This window comes from Halyomorpha halys, unplaced genomic scaffold (genome assembly GCF_000696795.3).
Source record: "Halyomorpha halys isolate HHAL.00 unplaced genomic scaffold, Hhal_1.1 Scaffold199.1, whole genome shotgun sequence".
Taxonomy (NCBI): domain Eukaryota; kingdom Metazoa; phylum Arthropoda; class Insecta; order Hemiptera; family Pentatomidae; genus Halyomorpha; species Halyomorpha halys.
In genome coordinates, this window is record NW_027112578.1 from 618,871 (window position 1) to 641,327 (window position 22,457).

A 22,457-nucleotide genomic window follows, 5' to 3' on the forward strand; every position below is an offset into this window, starting at 1 on the left:
ATGTCTCGGTTAGGTCATTATATATTCGAATTTAAATAATTATACTTCCAATGATTAACTCTTATCTATACTTAGTAAAGGAAATTTAATTTTTAATGAGACTTTTTTTTCAATTATACGATTGAAATAGGTATAAAATACAGTAGCCAATCTGTATCATTGTCAATCTTAATGTTTTTGTGAAGTTTTGCATCTGGGAATTAAAATATTTCTTAAGAAAATGATACTTTTATCGGAGAGATGTTCATCGAGATTTAATTAAAAGGTTGCGCTGGTTGTTGGGGGAAGAGGAAGCATCCCCCAAGATCTTGGCATGACCTGCTCTACTAATTGCATTCTGCTTTAAAACATTATCTCAGAAATCTTCTTCTTATCTCTCCTCTCGTCTAGATGTTGAAAATATTTTTCATAGCTTAATATAAGAGATTACTTTTTTCTACCAAATTTTTGTACAATTTAATTTAAAAAATACATTATCTCCTTAAGCATATTAGTGGACTGTCAGTGAAGTTATCTGTACAAATGCTTTTTGAAATTCTTCCAAACTTGAAGTCCAAATTTGGGGAATTCGACATTAGTTAACGAGAAAAAAAAAAAATATTGAAAGACAGCCAAGGTGCTTTGGCTCAGACCGTTTAGTTATATAGGAAAATTCCTTCCAATATTTTAAAATTTTGAGAAAAAAGTGAGATCTGATCCATTTTATCAATTCTCATAACCTATCATCATTCTGCAATTTTTCTCCCCAAAATTTGTTATATCCCCTAGACTGTTATAACAACAACTACATAATAACAACTTGGTACATCATCTGTCTTGACACAATCTGTGCCAAATTTATGAGTTTGAGAGTAGTGACATTTCACTTCAATAGTACAAAGATAAATTCACATTTAAGATAGCCAAACGGAATTATAAATTAATCACAGGATAAAATAAAAACGCCACGACAAAAGATAACATGGCTGGACTTGGAAATGAGTAATATTTGTTTACCTATAACCGTTTCTACAAAGTAAATTCGGTTTATTCTATTGCACTATAAAGTTTTATATTTATTAATTATTCTTTACTTTAACATTATTTATTATTAAAATCCTACTTCATTTTTTCTAGCGACAATTTAATATGTACAACAAATGAGCATCCAAACTTTATTCAAATTGAAGGTTAGTTACACTAAAAATAGGGCTGATTATTGCTTCACCACATATATTTCTCCGTTTTGACTGATGAGGACATCTTTAGGTACAACAATCTGCGTAGTGTGTGGAATTATCATCACCTTAATTATGTTGCTAATCTAAGATAGAAGAGGTGATGTGCGAGTACGTCGAGGCAAGGATCTCAGAACGCCTGGTTCAGAATATAATGAGTTCGATTCCCACATGAGACAGCCAATATTTGTTTAGCGGTGACTCTGGAAAACAAATTTTGACATTTTCACTGTGGGACTATATTAATTCTTCAATAGAAGACTTGAGAAAAAAAGAGTTAATACATTTATATTATACATATGTATATAGTCCAAAGCATGTTCAAAAAGTACGAGTACTCAATTTAGAGTATTTTCTAAGATAAAAATACTGGATATTGTTGGTATATATGTTATTTATTTTTTTCACGAAATCACCTTTCCGCTTTATGCTGGTTGTAAGCCGTAGAACAAGCTTTTCCATGCCCTCCCCATCTCCTTCAAGACCTCTTGTTTCACTCACCTCATCGGTTCGACATTTTTTCAACTCATGTGTTTCTTCAGAAAGGTGAAAACATTAATATCTGAAGGCACCATGTGAAGTACATATGTAGGGTGGTGCAATAGGTCCCAATCAAATGAATTCAAAAGCGTCTTGGTGGCTTTGGCCGAATGGGAGCGTGGGTTGTACAAGAATTACTTTTGCCTCGTTCCTCGCCATTTCTGGCATACGGGGCGCGGCAGCAGTGGGGTAGTGCGCGTTTGCGCATGCCACTCCTGCCAATAATCAATAATTTATCTTATCCTAACATGGTTTATAAGGTTTTAATTTTACGGTACATTGATGTTTACAAAGCATAAGGTCAAAGTCCAGCGCTTGGATAAGCGCCTTACGGCTTCCGGTTACCTCTTAAGCCTGGTGGTTGGGCACACTTCCTTCCACCCTGGATGAATTTCCTGAAGTAGGGATAGTTCTCTTCTTTCATCAAACGGGGGAAGTCTAACTCGGCAAGGGTAAATATCCCGGTATTTCTCTACAACCTGGCTCGTTGTCCTTCAATGGCCAATGGTTCTGCTCTTGCACAGACTCCACAGGTTGGACACTAGGAAATTTCAACGTTCTTTCCGAAGGTCTGCAGCTACTTCCGAAACCCTCCGTGTCCTATTAGAATCTGTGGGACCCAGTTATCTGGGAGAACCCACTCAGACTTCAATCTTGCATCAACAAACATCCTTTGACAACATTCTTCTCCGTATGTTTTGAATTACTCTTTTGAGTTTTTGTAGAGTCTTAGAGTATCGTATTGCTGTAATTCTCTTCCCATGAGGCACAAAATGATCTTTTTGGTCCCGAAACGGAGGTTTTGAATTTTTACAGATGGAGAACCAATGTGCTGCCATTATGATGACCCTCTTTTTTTCTCAGGGGTATAATGGACCACCCAGGTTTCATCACCAGTCACAATAGAGCTCAGATAATCCTCACCTTCCAATTCAAATCGGAAAGAACTCCCGAGCGCTAATGTCAGTTGTTTGCAGCAAATATTGAGCGCACTGTTCGATATCTGCAATGTTTCTACAATTATATAACAAAAATCTGGAAATTTGGGGAAACATCACTGGTATTTCATCTAGTGTCAATCAGCGGACTTTATAATCAGTTTCTTCGATTTTTGCATGAACTCATCGGTCATGTTTGAAGGTCTTCCACTCCTTTACTCATCATAAGTATTCGTCCTTCCTTCACTCAAGATACCACTTGAACACGTTCGTCCGATCCAAACCACCTTCGACATAAAATTTGAGTAAGAATAATTGACACATCACACTTTACGTGATTTCTTATTAACATATTTCAGAGGAAGAGACACTAAAATTTGAGTTTAGTATTGATGTGTTTTTCAGATTCTAGAAGTGTTCATAAGATCTCCTATTATCCCTCAGTGTTACCAACTTTTTAAAAGAAAAAAAAGATTACAAAGCATCCTAACAGTACTCAAAATTTTTTACCCTATAAAACTGCAGAGTTTGAGAAATTTTCGAATAACTTTTTTCTTAACTAATTTTTCTTATTTCATTTACATATTCGGGATTTCTAAACACTGAGCCTCGTCTTAAGAGACTGAAAAAAGCCACAAGGAATCAAATGGTGTGTTCACCTTAATACAATACAATAAGTTATTGGAGATAAGTACAATAAGTTATTAACTTGAGATAATAAAATTACCCGCAAGTTGTTGAGAACAGTCCTCCTTGGAAACCATTCCATCCAAACAAATGACTCTTCCGATTGGAGCGGAACTATTGTCGACCAGAAGAGAACTAATGAGTGGCCGACGGGAGTGGATTCCTTTGTTCCATAGCCATTCCCTCCCAGCTCCTCCTAGCCTCCTTATTTTTGACATTCTATTTAACGCTACTCCTTAAGTATCTCTTTCCTGTTAATTATTTTACACCATCTCCAGCCAATAAATCAGCCTGCATAGTTGGTACTATATTAATTGCAGGTTTTAACATATCTGTCTTTATTTTTTTTTCTCTTTCATAGTCATGATAAAATAAAATAATTTCTTCTTGATAAGTACTAAGAGCAAAAAAATCACAGTTTCGAACCTTCCATAAAAACATTTGAGTTTTAACTGGGATATATTATATGTGTTTCAATGTTGCAAAGTAACTGTTCAAATGCACTGTTTAAGATATGTACCTACTTACTTATATCAATGGCTAAATTATTAAATACTCTTTAAATGTTACTCTTTGTGCCTGTTAGGGTGGTATCCGTTGCCTAAGTGTCTGAATTCCTTTTTTTTCTGACCTCCTTTATTGAAAATATATAGATAACAATATTGATATACACATGTATATAAATATATATATAATGGTGTCCTTCCTTTGCCGTATGGCATAAGGGGTTGGGCTAGGTCCGCTGAGGGCGGGAGTTACAATTTTGGCCCAGGAGCCGCTGTCCGGGGGTACAAGAACGGGGAGGGCCACTCCACTGGGCGATAAGGATGACCTCAGACTGCAGAGCCAGAAGTCCTTCCCTCGGCGAGGACGTCGACCAAGGGGACCGTTCTGTGCCACCTCCCAGGTTTCGGTGGAGAGGCGGCGATCTCTCGGAATAGGGGATTGGCACAGCCCTATTCCGAGAGATCGCCTCGCTTTCAGCCCATCAAAGAATTTGATGTGACTATGGCCTATGAATAACGGCACAGAAGGGAGTTGGTGCTCCTCACTGATGACTCTCTTCCTGGCCCGTTGGAGTGTGGATCCTCTGATTATTCGCCGAAGGAGGGAATTCTGGAAGCTCTGCAGTTTGGTTAACACTGAATTTTTTTTTTTTTTTTTTTTTTTTTTTTTTTTTTTTTTTTTTTTCATACCCTACTATATAATGATGTTATTGAATATCTGGTACATACATATAGGAGGAATGCTATATGTATATCTGGGTGTTAATGATACCTTGGATTGCCGTTTGGCCTAAGGTTAGGTGAGGGGTCCATTGAAGGTTGTTACATGGTTGTCTGACGCTAGTGGATTATTGGAACGGGGAGGGGCCGTTCCGCTGGTTGTATGGTGAAAATTTAGACCTCAGACTTGAAGAGTCTAAGGCCTTCCCTCGTCGAGGACGTCGACTAAGGGAACCGTGCTCTGCCACCTCCCAGGTCGTGGTGGAGGGACGATCTCCCTGAAAAGTGGGTTGCAGCAGGCCTTCAGCCCATCAAAGAATTTGATGTGCCGTCGGCCTATATACTCCGGCACAGTAGGGAGTTGGAGCTCTTCACGTATAACTCCGTTTTTGGCCCTCTGGAGCGTGGTTCCCCGGACGATCTTATGGAGGACAGATCCCTGGAAGCCCTGTAGTCGATTTATTGTTGTGCTGTAAAGGTGTCTCATAAGAGGAGCGCCGTGGAGCAGTGTAGGTCTTATAATGGATTTATAAATCTGTAGTTTAAGGCGTAGCGAGAGTTGAGGAGATGTGAGCAGGTGGTGCAACCTATAGGATTTTAGACGGGCTATCTTGAGTCTCTCTTTGGCGTGATGGGAGAAAGTAAGATGACGGTCTAGAGTCACACCAAGGTATAGGATGGAATTGGAGATTTTTCGGCCCTGTTCGTCTACTACAAATCTCTGGGGCAGGCAGCTCTTTTTCCCTTTCTGGAATGACATGACTATAGCGTCAGTCTTAGCAGGGTTCACCTTTAAGCCATCTTTCTTCAGAGCATCTACTATGGTGGCAGAGGCTTCCTGGGCAAGGGCGAGAGCCCGTTTAGGCCTGGCGCTAGAGGCGTAGACACCTATCTCATCAGCATAAGCTGCCACCACTGCTTCCTTATGTTCCAGGGACACAATCGACACCGTGAAGATAACAAAGAGCAACGGTCCCAGTACTGAGAACGCTGAATTCCTATACCTCTTGTTCCCATTTAAATATTGGTGTAGGGAAGGGTTTCCGCGGGAAGGAGCTGTTAGATAAAATGGATTTACTGTATTTGCATTTTTTTTTACAATTACTACCTTTTTTAACGAAAATTATAGAAGTGTTACACAAAAATCGAAAGTCAAACTGACGTCCTTAATTTGAGAGAAATGTGTTTCAAAGAATTTGTCACAAAAATCTTTTCTTTTTTAAAAAAAATCACTTTTTTTATTTTACTTTCTGACACCACAAGTCCAATCCGGCACCACTGCAGACTCCAGGTTGAACTTGAAATCGCTTGGCTTCAGCGGCCTCGATCGAGCCCGTTGCCAGTGTCAATTTTATTCTAACATGCTAAGGCGAAAATATTGCCCGGGAGGCTCATCTATATCACTCAGGGCTTGGGTGTTACCCTGCGACAGGTTCAGAGGAAGCATAATAGTCAATAAAGTCAAAGTACCAAGTCCACAAAGATCATCCCTTAGAAGCTTACTACATTATCAAATATACTTTTGGTACGCGTAACAAATTAATCTTAGTCTAATGTTTTATAGCTTTTAAATCTGGTTGAAATTGAAAAAAATAATTCAGTAAATTTGATTGCGTTATTATTCATGTTGAAAATGAATTCATCTCTTACAGCCTTAGAAAAAATCCATTATTTAAGTAAATTCCTTCAAAATATGGTAGTATGTGTTAATATTAAAGCCATAAACAAAATAACAAACACTTAAAACTTTTCTTAACTAAAAGTATTATGAATTATGGCCGTCCTTAAAGAATTATAAAACGCATTAGGGTCGTGCTTGATTTGTGAATGTGCTTAATAAAGTGAAATCGGTCCCCTGGTGAAGCCGTTAGTACTAATGATGTTTATATCTTCATTAGCTCGCTATATTTGTTGCCCTTCTGCACTACGAATCTTCATTTTAATGGACTATCAAATGTGAATTGCAAGCGCAGTGATTGCATTTATATCACCTCATTTTATTGATGCAATTGATCCATCGTGGTGGGAGTCAGAAGTATATAAATTAGATCAATTTCAATAAAACTTAATAATGAAAAGCTTTGCTTTCTTTCCTCGGATTATATTAAGAGCAGTATAAAACTCATATTAATAATATATTACTATTCTTGCATTGGGTATATTAGTTTTATTGTCCGCTAATGACTAGAAACTAATTCAAACTCATTACGTTTTTCGTGTGAAACGTTTCAATTCTTATATCCGCTGGCATTATATAAAGGAATTAACCCTATAATTATCTATAAATAACGATGACCAAACACAGACTTTACCTGAACGATTTAAAGTTCTTCCCTATAGATAAACAGTAATTGCTAAGTTATCTCAGCCTTTAGTGGCCCAATATGCATCCATTTTTCTCCCACAAATATTTTGTTGTAAATGCTGAAAAAGTAAGAATGAAAAAAAGCTCTTCAACGTACTTCAGAAGATATCATTATAAATTAATTTCTTGAGTCTAAGGCCATGAAGAAAAAAATAATAAATTGTAAGTTGAAGAAAATTCATCTGACATGTCCACAAAACATTGGTGATTCCGCTAGTTGAGCACAATTATTGTTTATAATGCGTTGATCATGTTGAAAGTTCAATAAATTATCACTTGAGGTGCACAAAGATTCTGACATTAACCACCCTAATAGGTCCATAGACTCTCTAATAGCTCACTTTATTTGCCCAAGGAAGAAATCCGGGATATCTCAACCTATCTTGAACCATCAGTCCATTCCTGATATCCTAATTACTTGAACAAAGCGTTGTCTATACCCTTTTATATTAAGTTGTGCATGTACTTGTCCGTTCATACATAAATGCAGAGGACATCAGTCAAAAATCGTAATATTTTTATTTGGACACAAACTCAAGACAATTTTGTTATACAATGTATAGTGCATGAGAGTATTCATAATACTATAAAAGGATAAAGTTAAATGAGGCACTGGCCCGGCAAAATGGCATTTTCTTTGGGACTACAGGCATTGGGTAAACTGGGTGAAAACTTGGTTCAGGAAATTATTCGGAAAGGGTTGGGTAATCAGAAAGAAAGGGTTGTAATTTATGACCAGTAAAATTGAAAAAGCTGTCGCATGATTTAAAGTATCAAAGGATTTTATAAAGCAAGTAATGTAGTAATGTACACTAAGGCACAGAAGCCATTTTTTGGCTTCACACAAAACACAAATTACAAATTTTAAAAAAATTACTAGTTAATTGAATGTAATGTTTTGTTTCATTGCTTCCATTCATGTATACAAAAAAATTACTAGTTAATTTAATGTAATTTTTTGTTTGTTTTTTCAGGAGAAATATGACTGTTTTGGATTACTTTCATTATGGGATCTCAAAGTTGGATTTATACCGTGAAAATGATCCCATCGTTCCTCAACTTCTTAATGAACTTGCTTCAACAAAAATAGTACATGTTGGTTAGTAATTTTATCATTATTATTTTATAAAAATGTGCAAACAACAGTGAATTTTTTCACTAAAAAATGATAACGTAAGCGAAACTACCAAAACCAAACTGATGTAATGTGTGCGTGTATACCTATATAAATAAATATGTTTATGATTGTGTGTGAATTACAAATTTCCTTCAAAGATTGGCACTTTGAGAAGGCCTTTTATTTCTGTCATGGAAGTATTTTGCATCCTGTATCAATTTTACCATAATCTAAAAATTCAATAGAAAATAGATTCCTAATTTTTTTTTGTTAACAAATCAATAATACTGTTAGATGTTGATTCATTATGATGTGTTCTGTATGTCAAATATTTCATTAAAAATAACTTGAAAATTCTTTGTATACCTTTAGTACTGAGAATGGGATATAATCAAAATTACAGGTGTTTACTTGATCCTCTCACCATAAGGATTTGTCTCATTAATTAATTAATGAGATACGAGTATTTTTAAAACTGTTGAAAGAAGTTGTTACAAGTGAACGGAGCAAGGTTTGATCTGTACTTATAGATTGTTATTTTCTACAATCCATTAGTGTTTATGATTTCATACCACTTTAATTGTAGACAGATTATTGACCATGATAAAAAGGTTATATTTGAATTGAATATATTGATTCAGTTATAAATATTTGTATTGAACATAACCTTTCATAATATAATAAAATACTTATATTTACTTTTCTGATTATAACATCTACAATTGTTAAGAAAGTGGAATGCTACAGATATGTCGTCTAGGTTTATATTATTCTTTTGTTCATTTACATCTTTCTTAGCTCTACTATTTTTTATTTAAAGGGAAGTATTAGGATTAGAAAAAAAATTATATTCACTTTTCAGCTGAAATGAACATTTTAAGATCCCCTAAATCCGAATTACTAGCCTACAAAGTGAATTCAAATATTTCATTAGCTCCCCGTCTGGAGGAATTGATTATTACTCAAAGGAGGGTGGTAAGCAAAAGTTGTGGGATGCGCGCAGCCCACAAGAGCTCTACGATAGTAAAGCTAGTTAATGGAGGTTTAGCCAAATGCAAAAAAATTACGGGTTGTTTTATAAAACTCAAGAATCACTGGATTGAATTTCGGTTTGCAACTGAACAAGTTGGAATATATATCCAAGAAGAGCGATGAGATTATACAATGACATTTTAGGGAAGCAAAAAAGTACTTGTAGCGAAAAGACACTTTGACCCAAAGAGTAGTACTATACAATGCAAATATCTCTATAATCACGAAAATATATGAAAGAAAACAATTCATTAGTCCTTTAAGTCTGATTTAAACTTCAGCAGAGATCCCATTGTATCCAAGTAAGGGAGATTGCGTTAGTAAGAAGACGGGAATGGTAGAACTGCCTTAACATCGAAATTGAACGGGATGAGGATCCCTACAGAAAAGTAACCATTTCTGGTTACTGGATGGATGGAATATGACACAAAGGTTTTAAACGGAAAAACAGTACTCAATTGGAGAGTTGTTCTCAAATTAGCTATAACAGAAAGATAGAAATTGATTTCTTTACAATTACATTCACTTTGGATTTTGAAGAAAAAGAGGTTAAAATAGAATATAAATACTATTTATTACACTTATAATGCTGATTGTCCACTAATTCTTTAAAGATTTCTTTGGAGTTTGTTCTTAGCAAGTTAGAATTTGGATTGACGAAAAGAAAGATAAATCTATCAGTTATCAGCGTATAGGTGATAGTTTGAAGTCATTTAAACAGATGTAGAACGGGATTTATATCAAATTGAGGAAATAATATGAAAAAAATGCTAATTCGTTTTAATTACTTTGAGTGTTAGCTGTAATCTGAGGGATAACTAGAATGATCCTTATCGAATCAATACTAAATTAGTAGTCAAGGAGGGTAGAGTGGTATATACCATTAGGGTAGGATGAGACCACAACCTGTGGTCATCAGGCTCCAATAGCTAATTGATTAATCAATCACGTTAAATGCGGCGGCTTAGTCGTCCATACACGGTTCCACGCTGTCGGAGGAGGAGCATGCAGGGGGGGCATGCAGCTAGATATTGCAGCTTCTCCATTTATAGATGTCTTACAGTCATTATAATTTCATTATTAATTTTGTCTATTTCAGTCTCCAATAAGTTACTAAGTTGAGCTACTAATAACCATCTCAACATTAAACAAGCAGAAGAAAATAGCTGATTAGAATTTGACTGGTTTAAATAAATAAATGGAGCTCGGTACCACAGCGAGTGAAGTGCTGATAACTCCAGAAGCCGGGTTCAAATTATGATATTTCACCCTTTATAAAGTAGATGCCATTAACTGAGGTAAAATCTGGGGGTTGGGGATGATCCTGAACAAATCACCTCATTGTGCAACCGTTGTTTGGGAAGTACTTCCTTGTAAAGTACTTGAACCATTGGCACATCATGGCTTGTAGCGATGCAGGTTTTTTTTTTTTACTTTTTAATCACTAAAGGTTGTACAATGAAAATCAACTAATCAAAGCTCTATTGATTTCATGACTACATCCAGAAATTCAATTTCTTGTCCCAAGCTGAGCCTTTTGTTTAGTATTAATAGAAGGAAAAAATAAAACTTCTTGGAAATGCCCTATTTGTTTGATTATCCTAATTTTAAGAAACAATGACTTTCTCAATTATTAATCAAAAATATAATATCAAAACCTCTCTTCAGCGGATTTTACTTCTCAATAGTTTATCTGAGCGTTCTTCAGAGGTACACTTATCACAAGTCAAAAATCAGTGGTAATCTTTATTAAAGTTTCTGATATAGTGGTTAAGGTTATAAAGTTAGGAGTGTTAAATTTCAAATTGATTCGCTAAGTTGAGTATTGATTCTCATAAAACTGTTTTTTACCGAAAATAAATTATATAGAAATTTGAGCCGCCTGAATTAAAAAAAAAATAAAAGAATTCTATCCTTTTATAAATACATTAGGCGTGTGCCTGTAAAATTGTAGAGGGTTGTTGTAGGGGTTGATTGGGCTGGCTGGTGGACACTTGATTGCTGTTTTTTTTGCATACAGGTTTGGTCCAACTCCAGCTGTCAGTCATTAGGATAGATCAAAAACTCAAAACATTCCCAATTTTATTGTCATTTTTCTATGAAAGGGTAATTGAATTAAATCGTTTAAAAATTCATTTTTTAGTTTTTAAAAATTTTGTTTAACCTTGTGTATCGTAAATAAATCAATTAACAAGCCTTGCTCCTTAAATTCTTACACATTGCACGTATAGAATAAAAGAAATAAAATTGTAGATTTCTAGCTTCAGAAATTTAGATCTTTAGACCTCTAAATTCCCATTGATTATCATAAAATGAGCCTCAGGAAAAGTAAATTTAAAGTTTATTTAAATGTCCACCAAATCGACTCTCTGTACCTATAAAAGAACCCTAAATACCGAATTTCAGGTTATTTTATCCAGCTGCCCCCCGGGGGCGCCCGAATGTAACGAGAAATAATATCTGAATGGTATATACACATTGTATCACAGTATACCTGTTTACTTCCTCCCTCTAACATCGACAATCTTGTAATTTTTGTAATTGACTTTCGCTGGACCATAACGATGGCATTTGCTCTATCTCTTGAGGCATTGGTTATTTCCTCATTTCCAATTCTTCCTCAGTGCTCCTAATTCGAGCATTTTCATTGGCACGAGGGAATTTTATTTTATGAATTCTGGTATTAAATCAGATAATAAGACTAACTCATACCTAACAGCACTTTCTTTGATCTCACGCTTTGTCAGACACGTTTTAGGCGACATATTTTCAGCATTCAATTTTCCTTAAGAATCCGTCATCATAATTAAAGGTCATCTTAGTCTCCACGTTCCTTCGAAAAAAAATCAAATTATGAGGAAAAATTTATTCTAAAAGGCATTTTATCTTTATACTTGATCAATTTTGGACACCAATGTCAAATGTTCGATTGTTTGTATAATGGTTTGAGATAATCATTGTTTTTACTGAAAAATTCGCCCTGATAATTAATTTGGTTGAATGAGCATTCAATATTCACTGACATAATATTAATACGTTTTTATCTTGATGAAACTTCTTTCTACATCTACATTTGCTATTTTGTTTTATTGGTTTTGCTATTTTTTTGTTTTTAATATCATTTAGTTTATTAATAGTAAAATATTGGGAAATGAAACCTTTGTTTTTGTTATTTTATACACATTTATATTTTATATCCAATAGGTCACAACATTTAGTCAAGGTTCCCTACCAGTCATAGTCACGAAGAGTAACATTTAAAGAGTATTTAATGGTCAAGTCTCTTCCAGGTTTAATCATTTTTGTTTTTACTAAATATAGCTCATTATTATTTAATTATAAAAAACTATATTCACATAGTAACAATATTCTATCTCGAGTTAGATATCAGAAAATATGTATCAATTTGAGATTTGACAAATTCCTCTATATGAATTCTCTTACGGAATAATGACCAATTATTTTTTACTTCTTCTCATTAAATAATTAATGTTCATTCTATACAACGCCAACCTTAAATTGACAATTAACATTTATCACAACAATTTTTCATTATTGATTGAATTGACCTACTGCCGATTTAAGTCAAAAACGAACTAAAAACCGTTACCACTATAACATGATGTTAACATGAATGTGAACATGCTGCCCGAGAACTATAAATTATTGATCGGATAAAATATTTAGCCATGCTTTTAGAAGGTGCAATAAATTATGTAAGCTATGCAGCGGGACCATATTCCGGCCATTAGAGTGCAGCACTGATAATCATTCAATAAGCTTCTTCCTTCCTACAGAACATGGGCTTTTATCATATCAACTTCAATTATTATATCCAATAAAATAGGTATATATTTTTTGTAACCTCGTGGTAATTTTTACTTTCACTTACCTGTTTATGATATATATATAATACTAAACAATATTTCTACTTAATATACTTCTCTACTTTCAATACTACTTTTAACTCACAAAATAAAGGTCTGTGTATGTGTTTGTGTGTCTGAGTTTAAATAAGTAGTTTAGCTCAAAAAACGGAAAATTCTATTGAAATCACGTATTTGAGGTAGGTAGCTACATGCCTGGGATGTTACTTATTTCCTAAAATCAACTTAGCAGGAGTGTTACTTTATGTCATGATTTTTTTTAATGCATTAGCAGATGACCCAGCTATCACAAGTAGCAGCCTCAATCATTCATGTTCACTAGCTCAAGCTCAGTGCCACGCCAAAGCATTATTGACTAGCTAAAAAAGTTGAAGTTAATATTGAGAAAACGAAGGATCTTTTCCTTTAAAAAAGGATTGGAGAAACTTCAGCCAACGTTAAGCTGAATGGATGTTCCAACAAAATTTCAAAGAGTTTGACATATCTAGGCATAACTTTAGATCATCATGATCGCTCAGTATTTTGATTAAAAAAAACACTCAAATCGGTGTGAGCTAATGCATAAGGCTCCGTAGCTTATTCGGCTCCAGGATCCTATCTCTTCAGTTGAAACTTATTATTAACAAAAGTATAATTAAGCCGGCACTGCTTTACGGAGCACCTATGTTTAAACATTCTACGTTTAAAAGTTTACAGTCATTTTAGAATGACATGCTCAGGAAAATTTTAAAAAGGACTTCTCTTCTTCCAAAATGTACGCTGAACTAACAATAGTAAAAATTAAAGAAATGATTTCACACAGCACACAAATTTCATCGATAGCTTACAACTATTGGGAAATGAGATCTTTACCATAATTGAACCAAGTTTTAGTTTTAGTTTACTAACTATTCCAACAGCGGGTGAACCCCATCACGCGGTAAATAATAATTATGTCAGACATACTCAAGCTAAGCTAGTAAAAGAAATAACAGAAACTCCTTAAAATGTAATTTAATTACAGTAGAAAGATATAAAATAAAATTTTAAAAAAATGAAATGTTTTGTTTTTCACCTGTAACTCCTAAACGGCGAATCCTAGCGAAACAGTGATAATATATGAAATTAAACAACAATAAATGCTGTGTCCAATGAGTACGATAATATATTAATTTGGTTAACTGGTACGCGGTTAACGGTAAGCCGTCGTAAAAAAAAAAGACGAAATTTATATTTAAATTTTGCCAAAAAATATACTTCATATTAAAACGTAAAGCGTAAACGCGTTTCTGGCAGTCCTGAAGGGGTTAATAAGCATCTAATTAGTTTGATATATAATTAATAAAGTAGAAATTTTAGTTCGAGTAGGTCTTTCTTTCGGTTTTCTCCTATAAGTCTTAAACGGTGGATCCTAAGTTATAAATAAACAAATCAAAGGATATTAAATAATTCATTTAATGATTAACTAATAATTTGGTGAAGGGGTATGGTTATAAGCAACCTGTTCTATTGTTGTTGTATATTGACTTCAACAAAGCAGCCATTGGAATAAAGAATAACCGAGCCCGGTGACTTATGACCTTACCACTTTACCAAATTTCTTCTTGATGGTACTCATTCAACGCACGATTAAATTTCCTTTAATTTGTTTATTATAATTTTTTCACTTAGATCAATTATTAGATTTATTATATAATTAGTAAGAGTTTTAAAACCGCCATAAATGCGTTTCCGAGTTAGGTGTGATAGAAAATAATTTTTAGAATTATTTGCAGATGTCTGTTCTGATTTATGTACCTGGCTCCTTCACTACTAAGGTTGCTGATGTATCAAAAGATGAGATTATCCTCGCACACACTTATTGGCTAACTCACGATTTTGACATAAATTAAAATGTAAATATAACAACTTCCTTCTCCATCGCGATCGAAGCAAGTACTAAGTCTAACTTCTCATACATTTCGTCATTATAGAGTGACTTCAGTAAAGTACGGTAAATTCCTGCATACAGAATAAATATTTGAGATTCTGGTAGTTTATAAATTACTTTAAACAAATATTGAAGCTGCCTTGATTGAAGAGGCACCGGTCCACCCGATCGATTCGTCTGAGGAAACGGGTATGCAAAGATAAGCAGGTGATGGAGAATTAAAGAGCTGTTTTTCAAGAATTTGTATTAAACAGGCACAGCTTCAACATCAGTTTGTGATTCATGGAAAAAATAAAGAAAAAGTAAAACCTATAGCGGGGACTGAGGAGTGGAAAACACTCAATACAAGTCTACTTCAAGTAAATAAATGTGGAAAGGGAAATTTAAAAATAAAATAAATTAATTATGTAAATAAGAAAAGATAAAAACAACTTTAGAAAACCATAAGGCGAATAAAAGCACTTTTTAACAATGTTAATATGTATCTATATATATACATATGTAACCGGTGCCCTTCCTTTGCCACGTGGCATTATAAAGATTGCCTTTTTTTGTGTTATGATCTCCTCTTGTGAGATTGTGACATGTCGTACATCAATCAACCTACTCGCTATAGTTGTCTGTTTAAAAAGTTATCATGCACCTACACCCTATCATAAACAATTGTTTTTTTGTTGGGATGTTGGGGGAATCTTGCATGATACCACTGGTAGAAGAAGGCAGCACACTCCAACTGACATCATTGTACCTAAATATTCCTTATTTTCAATAGAGGGTACGAAAAAAAAAAATTGGGATGTTGGCTGCCACTAAAAGCACAATATAATGTTTTTTTTAATTTCAAATGGAGATGAATAGTAAAGACAATGGGGTGATGAAAAAAAAATGGCGCAGTAATATTATAAACACTTACTGTTTACATTTTTTTTTTTAAGCGCTAGTAGATATGCCACGGTAGGATAAGCAAATGCTGGAACTCCAATGTTTAGAGCATTGAGCCACGTAGCTCTCTTGATATTTTTATGTTCAATTGTTGTTTCATTATTAATTTCAGTTTTTTTTTAATTTTGGAAATGAAATGTGCATAATATAATTATATTATTTACTATTGCGTATATTTTTTAAAGCTACATTTTTTAAACACTAGTTGCTATAACCAATCCTCTGACCACCTAGGATGTGGATTTTTTCATCAGATTGTTTAGTGCCACTTAAAAAGGATTAGTTTTTTTTACTTGAGTTATTTTAATATGCTGATAAAATCTCCTCTCCCCTCCCCCCTTGTCCTTTTGGAGGGTAACTGATTTATCCTTAAACAGCCTTCAGTTGACTTCTAAGAAAATTATATATCACGTTAAATGAAAATGGGCGAGTAGGAATAAAGTACTGGTGAACTTCTCTCCGCTCATTACTGGAATGGCTGTAATTGAAAGTTGATTCACATGTTTTTTTTGTAAGAATGTTTTATTTTGAAATTAGGTGAGAATGTTTGATTAATTTATCCTGTATAAACGTACCATTTGCTAAAATAATTATTTGTCTTTATTTATGTATCTTTTTTTACTGAATGTCCTTTTATGAATACCAAACATTATATGTGTGAATGTAATGAACTTCTTTTATTGTTTTAAAGTTAGGTATTTCCTACTAATAAGAAATTAATCAATATTAATACAAATTGAACTTATTTCATTTCAGAGCAGAAAGCTGGAGGAACTCAGCTAAAACTGGTAATTGACTACGCCACCAAAATTCAAGCTCTATTCAAACCAATGAGGTGGGTATAATCTAACTATTTATCTACCAACCACTTTAATTATTTGAAACTACTCTGTTAGTTATATCAATCATAGCAATTATTAAAGGTATAATTTACAATGAGTTTCTTTGAAAATCTTAATCCAGAGTTTCCCATAAAAATAAAATTCATATTAACTTTCTATTAGTCTCATTTTCTACTAGATGCAATCTCATTTCTTGTAATAATACATTACAATACTATAGAGGTATAGAGCCTATGGGGAGTACATCTGTGCCTGCTAAACTGAGTGTATTCCTGACCCGCAATGCAAGACTGTTTTCCTGGTTTTGATCCATTTAAATCACATACCAGAAAGTTGTTTGTTGTTGTCTGGGGCTTAAGGGCGTAAAACCCTGAGGTCATCAACGCCCATCCATACCAGAAAGTATTTTTTATTTTGTAATTAAATCACACATCTTATTTTTTTTTTCAGCCCGCAGTTGGCTCATTATTTTTTAAAGATGAAATTAAACTATAAAAATATCATATATTAGGGTAAAAACGACGGTGCTAAATCTAGTTGTATGCCTTATTTTTTATTGTCACGAAAATTCAACGAGCCGTTAGTTGGAGTTATTACATCAAGTTTTGTATAAATTAGAGAGTTATTTTTCACTTCCAATATTTGCTTTATTAGTTTTTTACGTCGTTTTTATCGTTGACTTTTCGGGATTAGTGTTTCCCATACTCAGAAAAATGTTACTATTAATTATATGATTTTTCCTGTTGTCCTAATCGTCTAAGATACATTTGACTATTTTTTTATACAGTTGCTGGGGATATTAGATCATGACTAGAAAATAGCCAAAGTTTTATATAATTGAACATCAAGAAAAAGTTAAATAGCAAGATTTTTTTTTTAGAACGGGAAGGACTTTACCCAAAACGTCAACCATGTATTGGATATGAATAATGAAGCAAATATTTGAAGTAGAAAACTGCGAAGACTCCAAAATGTTTAGGAAAGAAGAATGAAGGTTCTGTTTTATGTTCTGGGTGGAAAAGAAAAAGTACCAACATGCATTACTTAACTTACAAGATAAGTTCTCTGAGGATTTTAGAGTAAAGTAAAAGGGGTTTGGTTCGAAAACAGGGCAATAATCTCTCTAACAAACAATTTTTTGGAGATGCTGGATGTTGTGCAGTATACGTAAACTTAAACCATTACTACAGGCTCATTGGGAACCTTACACCAGAGTCAATCCATTTCAAATCAACCAATTTAATTTGAAATTATTGCTGACAATTTATAATTAAAAATGTGTAATATATACATATGGAATTCGTTAGCAACAATAAATAATTTGTATCCATTTCACTTGTTCAGTTAAACACCAATATTCGTTCTTAGTATTGTCAATTTGACTGATCAAATTTTTTAGTTCCTCCATATCCTCTATAATGTCATTAACAAAAACACTTTGAGAGATCATATTTTAAATGAATGGTTTTAATAAAATGCTATGGCTTATAAGCATTCCTATGCTATCCAATTCTTGTTAACATTACACCTAAAATTATTATAATTTTAGTGGTAAAAAAAAATTAACATATAATCGCGGCTTGATGTAGACATACTTTCTGTTGAATTGCCTACAGGCTAGAAGAATGATTGTTCTTTCATTATTAGTAATATGAATCTGAGTCAATGTTGTTGAAGTAAGGGTAAATGGTATAATTCGAAAAATGCACGGCAAGCCTGATTAATTAACTAAGGAAATCTGGCGATGGATTTGGTAAGAGCCGAGAGCGAAATGAAACATTGGCCGTGAGATTAATAGCGAAGCCCTGAGGCTAATCTTATACCACCACCAACTGTTAATTTCTCCTTTTGATTCAATGTTCAGTATTAAATAACAATTTTTCTAAAGTACTCTGTGGTACTGATGCCATATTAATTGAGTAGAAAATGTTAGTCTATTTCATTATTTTTTATTTATAACAATCTCATAGAGAATAAAAATAATTTTTGATCATTTTGGCTATTATTGTGTGGAGTATAAGAAAATTAGACTGAATTCGGACATTACTATTTAATTTTTACATAGAAAGAGCATATAATTCCATTTATGAAGTATTGAAATTAAATAGTAAAGAAGAAGTATGAACTAATGATAGTAAAGTTATCATATCTCTCATTTTGTAAGCAGTTACACCTTCTCCCATTCTACATTATATTATTCGAATTGACAAGTGATAGACTGACGCGAGGGATAGACAAACACCCTATAACAACGGACTGGTCTCCCGGGTGCTTGGCCAATAAACGTGGCCCCTGGGTGCAGTTCTAGAGCTCTGTAGGGCCTAAGGTTTTCTTACCAACTTCGTAAAAATATCGTTATTTTTGGACTTTACCAAAAACTTTACACTGTTCATTCAATTGTTATGAACTGTTTTCTTTCTGAATTTTACGATTCGTTTCATTAATGGCAATCTTATATTTCACATAACATATAAACTTTATCAAATATTAGAACATCCTAATAAAAATAGTGTCTTTAATTCATTATGAGTAGACGTTTTGGTCCACATTATAGATCTTGCATCAGTGCAGGATAAAGGGCCGTAGCAGATAATTATTTATTCGGCTAAATCCACCAATCGGATGAGTTCGTTAGCCCTTTTGCTATAAGCGTGATCTTTAACAAAAAACTTCCCTACACTACTGATTTTCTAGAAACAGTACTTCCTTATAAAGTACTGAAGACTATTCATGGATTGTATCAATAGTCAACTGAAAAATTTTCAATTAATGAAAAGTGAGCTCTGATTCAACTCCTAATTAGTCGCATCGTCTTCCAATATGGACATGACAGCCATATCAATCTGCTAATTTATACTTGAACTTTATAATATATTAAATCATAATGTAAATGGTAGATATATATATGTAAATGGTACAACAATGTTTTATAAATTGTGGAATAGGCAAAATTCCAAAGACTTGCACAGATTTTAATATCCCACCGATTAACGAATATATATGGTTTCACGGTAACACACGAACATACTAACTCCACAAATCCATTCTAGGTATAAACATAACCCACATGTCCTATGAGTACTGTAGAAGGCCGAAAAGCTGCTGGATGAGGTATCTCATCGCCTAACTGAAAACTGTACAAGGAAAACAGTAAAAGGTCCCGCTAATTATTACTCCTTATTACGTTGTCCAGTGCCTTTGCCAGCACGTTCCCTGGCTGTCTACAGTAATGATAAGCATGAATGAACAAAAAAATTTAAACGTGATACTTCTCTTTTTTTCTCTTAGTTAGTTATTGTAACATTTATTTCATAAATGGATCCTTCTGCTGCAGATTCCCTCGTGAACAAGGGACTCTACCAAACCACTTCTACTTTACGGATTTCGAAAGGCACACAGCTGAAATAGCCACTTTCCATCTAGACAGGTAATGAATATACTTAAAGCTTATAATAAATCTTTCTGTACCTTATAGAGAATTGTGAAGTTTTATTGAATAAAAATTAATCAAATGTTTTGGAGGAAACATAAATGTATGGTCAGTTTAAAAATGGAGTGAAGTTGGTTGATATAGTATGCTCGATACCTAGCATAATTAAAGCCTTTTTAAATGTTTTTCTATCTTTCTTTTTTTTTAAGATTTTTTCAACAGCTGATACATCTTGAAAATTCGGTTGCGTTTTTTAAAAATACAAATGTCAAACATTGAATAGAGTTTTCTCAAAACTTCAATAATGCAATAATTTCATTAATTTTCATTGCATTAATCAATAATTCAATAATTTTCATTATAAAAAATGCAGTCTGTTACTTATTAAGAATTAGTATGGTGCCATCATACAATCATTACTCACTTAAATTTTATATATGATCATAAAAATACAAAATAAATTTAAGAATACCATTCAAATCAGCGTTGAGTTGTTGAAAAAAGTAATCTATTGATCGAAGAATTGTAATCTAGCTATCATCGTTGTAGACACCATTACGTTGTTTTTATTTGGTCCTATTACTTATTTTTTATCATGCAGGTTACTGGGATTTCGAAGAGCCATGCCTGTTACAGGAAGAATTCTGAATATAACATCAGAGATTTATGAAGTGGCCGACGATGAGCTGCTGAAAACGTTTTTTATTTCTCCTTCCAATAATAAGTAAGTTGAAGTTTCAATATTTTATTACGTTCTTATTACGCTAGCAGAAATTAATAGCATTATTCCAAAACAATTCAAGATTTAAACCTTACTTTGAATGTTGAACTGATGCCACGATCGATCTATACTAGCTGTAAATACCAATTCCGGTAATGTACCAATTCCTTAATAGTTTTTTATTTCACATTTCTCTGAGAGGGCTATTAAAGTATGGCGTTTGCTACTTAAACACTCACAAATATATAGCTATTTAACAAATTAAGAAACGTATCCTGGTCCTTTAACGATCTCCTTGAAGAAATGTGAAATGAAACAGGTTTATTTTTGTTCCGTTATAACTGACTCTGATCTACCTAGAAGAATGTCGTATTTTGAGTAGATAAAGGTTATATTTAATTTATCAAAATTTAAATTATTTTAAAATCTAAATCATATTATACGAATTATCTATAGTTATACTATTATCACAAAAATACATCTTTAATGGATTAAACGCTTGTTAAGATTTATATTAATTATTATTTTTACCACTAATTCTTAATTAATAGTGATCATGCTTAATAGATAGGAACATTCACAACAGCTTGTGATAAGAGCAGGAGCATGAAAGTTACTAAGCAATGCACTTTTTAGATTCGTAAAACTATATGTTTTTTAAAACTCAAATTAATGTTTACCTAAAAAGTAAATCAAGTTATTAGACTGTTGTTAAGAATAAAAAAATACTAATACCTCCAGTTTGTATGTTTCTAATAAGACTTAAGTCATGAGCTCTACTCGAACTGCAAAAAAACGAAATTGAATTATTTTAGAAATTTAATAAAATGTTTACGAATAATATTTAGACCTGCTGATATGATATATTTGATTAAATGAAATGATTGAAAAATAGAGAAACTTTCAATTAAAAAATAAAGACTAATGTTCAATTATTTATAACTACGAAATTACTAATTTATTATTTATTCCTAGGTGTTTTCATGGCAAATGTAGTTATTATTGTGACACGGCACATGCTATATGTGGCAACCCCGACAAGTTAGAAGGTTCTTTCGCTGCATTCCTTCCCTCAAAGGAAATGGCTCCGAGAAAAGTTTGGAGACATCCTTGGAGGCGATCATATCATAAGAGAAGGAAAGCACAATGGGAACAAGGTAAGATGCACTTTTGATCGATATTAAATTTGAAATGCCATAACATAGGAGAAGGCCAAGTTGGCTCAAAAATTATTTTTAGAAACATATTTGCTCGTTTAGAAAAAATACTGAACATACACAAACAACAACAAATACCGAATACTTTTTTTTGTTGAAGAATGAAAGGGAGAATTCGCTTTAACCTGCTGAATTAATATAACCAGTGGATAGTTTGCAGTTCCGGTAGTTTTAGTTTTAGTAAATCACATTCTGATTAATGTCCATTTAGAAGATCTCACAATGCTAAAAATGGCATTTTTCAATATTTTCTATTATTGTTTACTAACTCCTTCTAGATCATTCACTGTTAGGAAAATTAATATTTTATTACAAAAACAGGTTAAACAAATTATAATTCCACCCCATTTCTAATTACCAATAACATTAATTTTGGTGAGGTCTAAT

General features: G+C 33.2%; 1 protein-coding gene across 1 annotated transcript in view; it reads left to right on the top strand.

Moving 5' to 3' along the window:
• Nucleotides 1-22,457, top strand: part of LOC106679376 (extracellular serine/threonine protein CG31145) — a 315,704-nt gene that overhangs the window by 285,180 nt on the left and 8,067 nt on the right. The window contains exons 7-11 of the mRNA XM_067050372.1: nt 7,948-8,072; nt 16,617-16,695; nt 20,037-20,129; nt 20,734-20,856; nt 21,829-22,010. Coding sequence (XP_066906473.1) covers nt 7,948-8,072; nt 16,617-16,695; nt 20,037-20,129; nt 20,734-20,856; nt 21,829-22,010 — 602 coding nt within the window. The remainder of the gene's footprint in view (nt 1-7,947; nt 8,073-16,616; nt 16,696-20,036; nt 20,130-20,733; nt 20,857-21,828; nt 22,011-22,457) is intronic.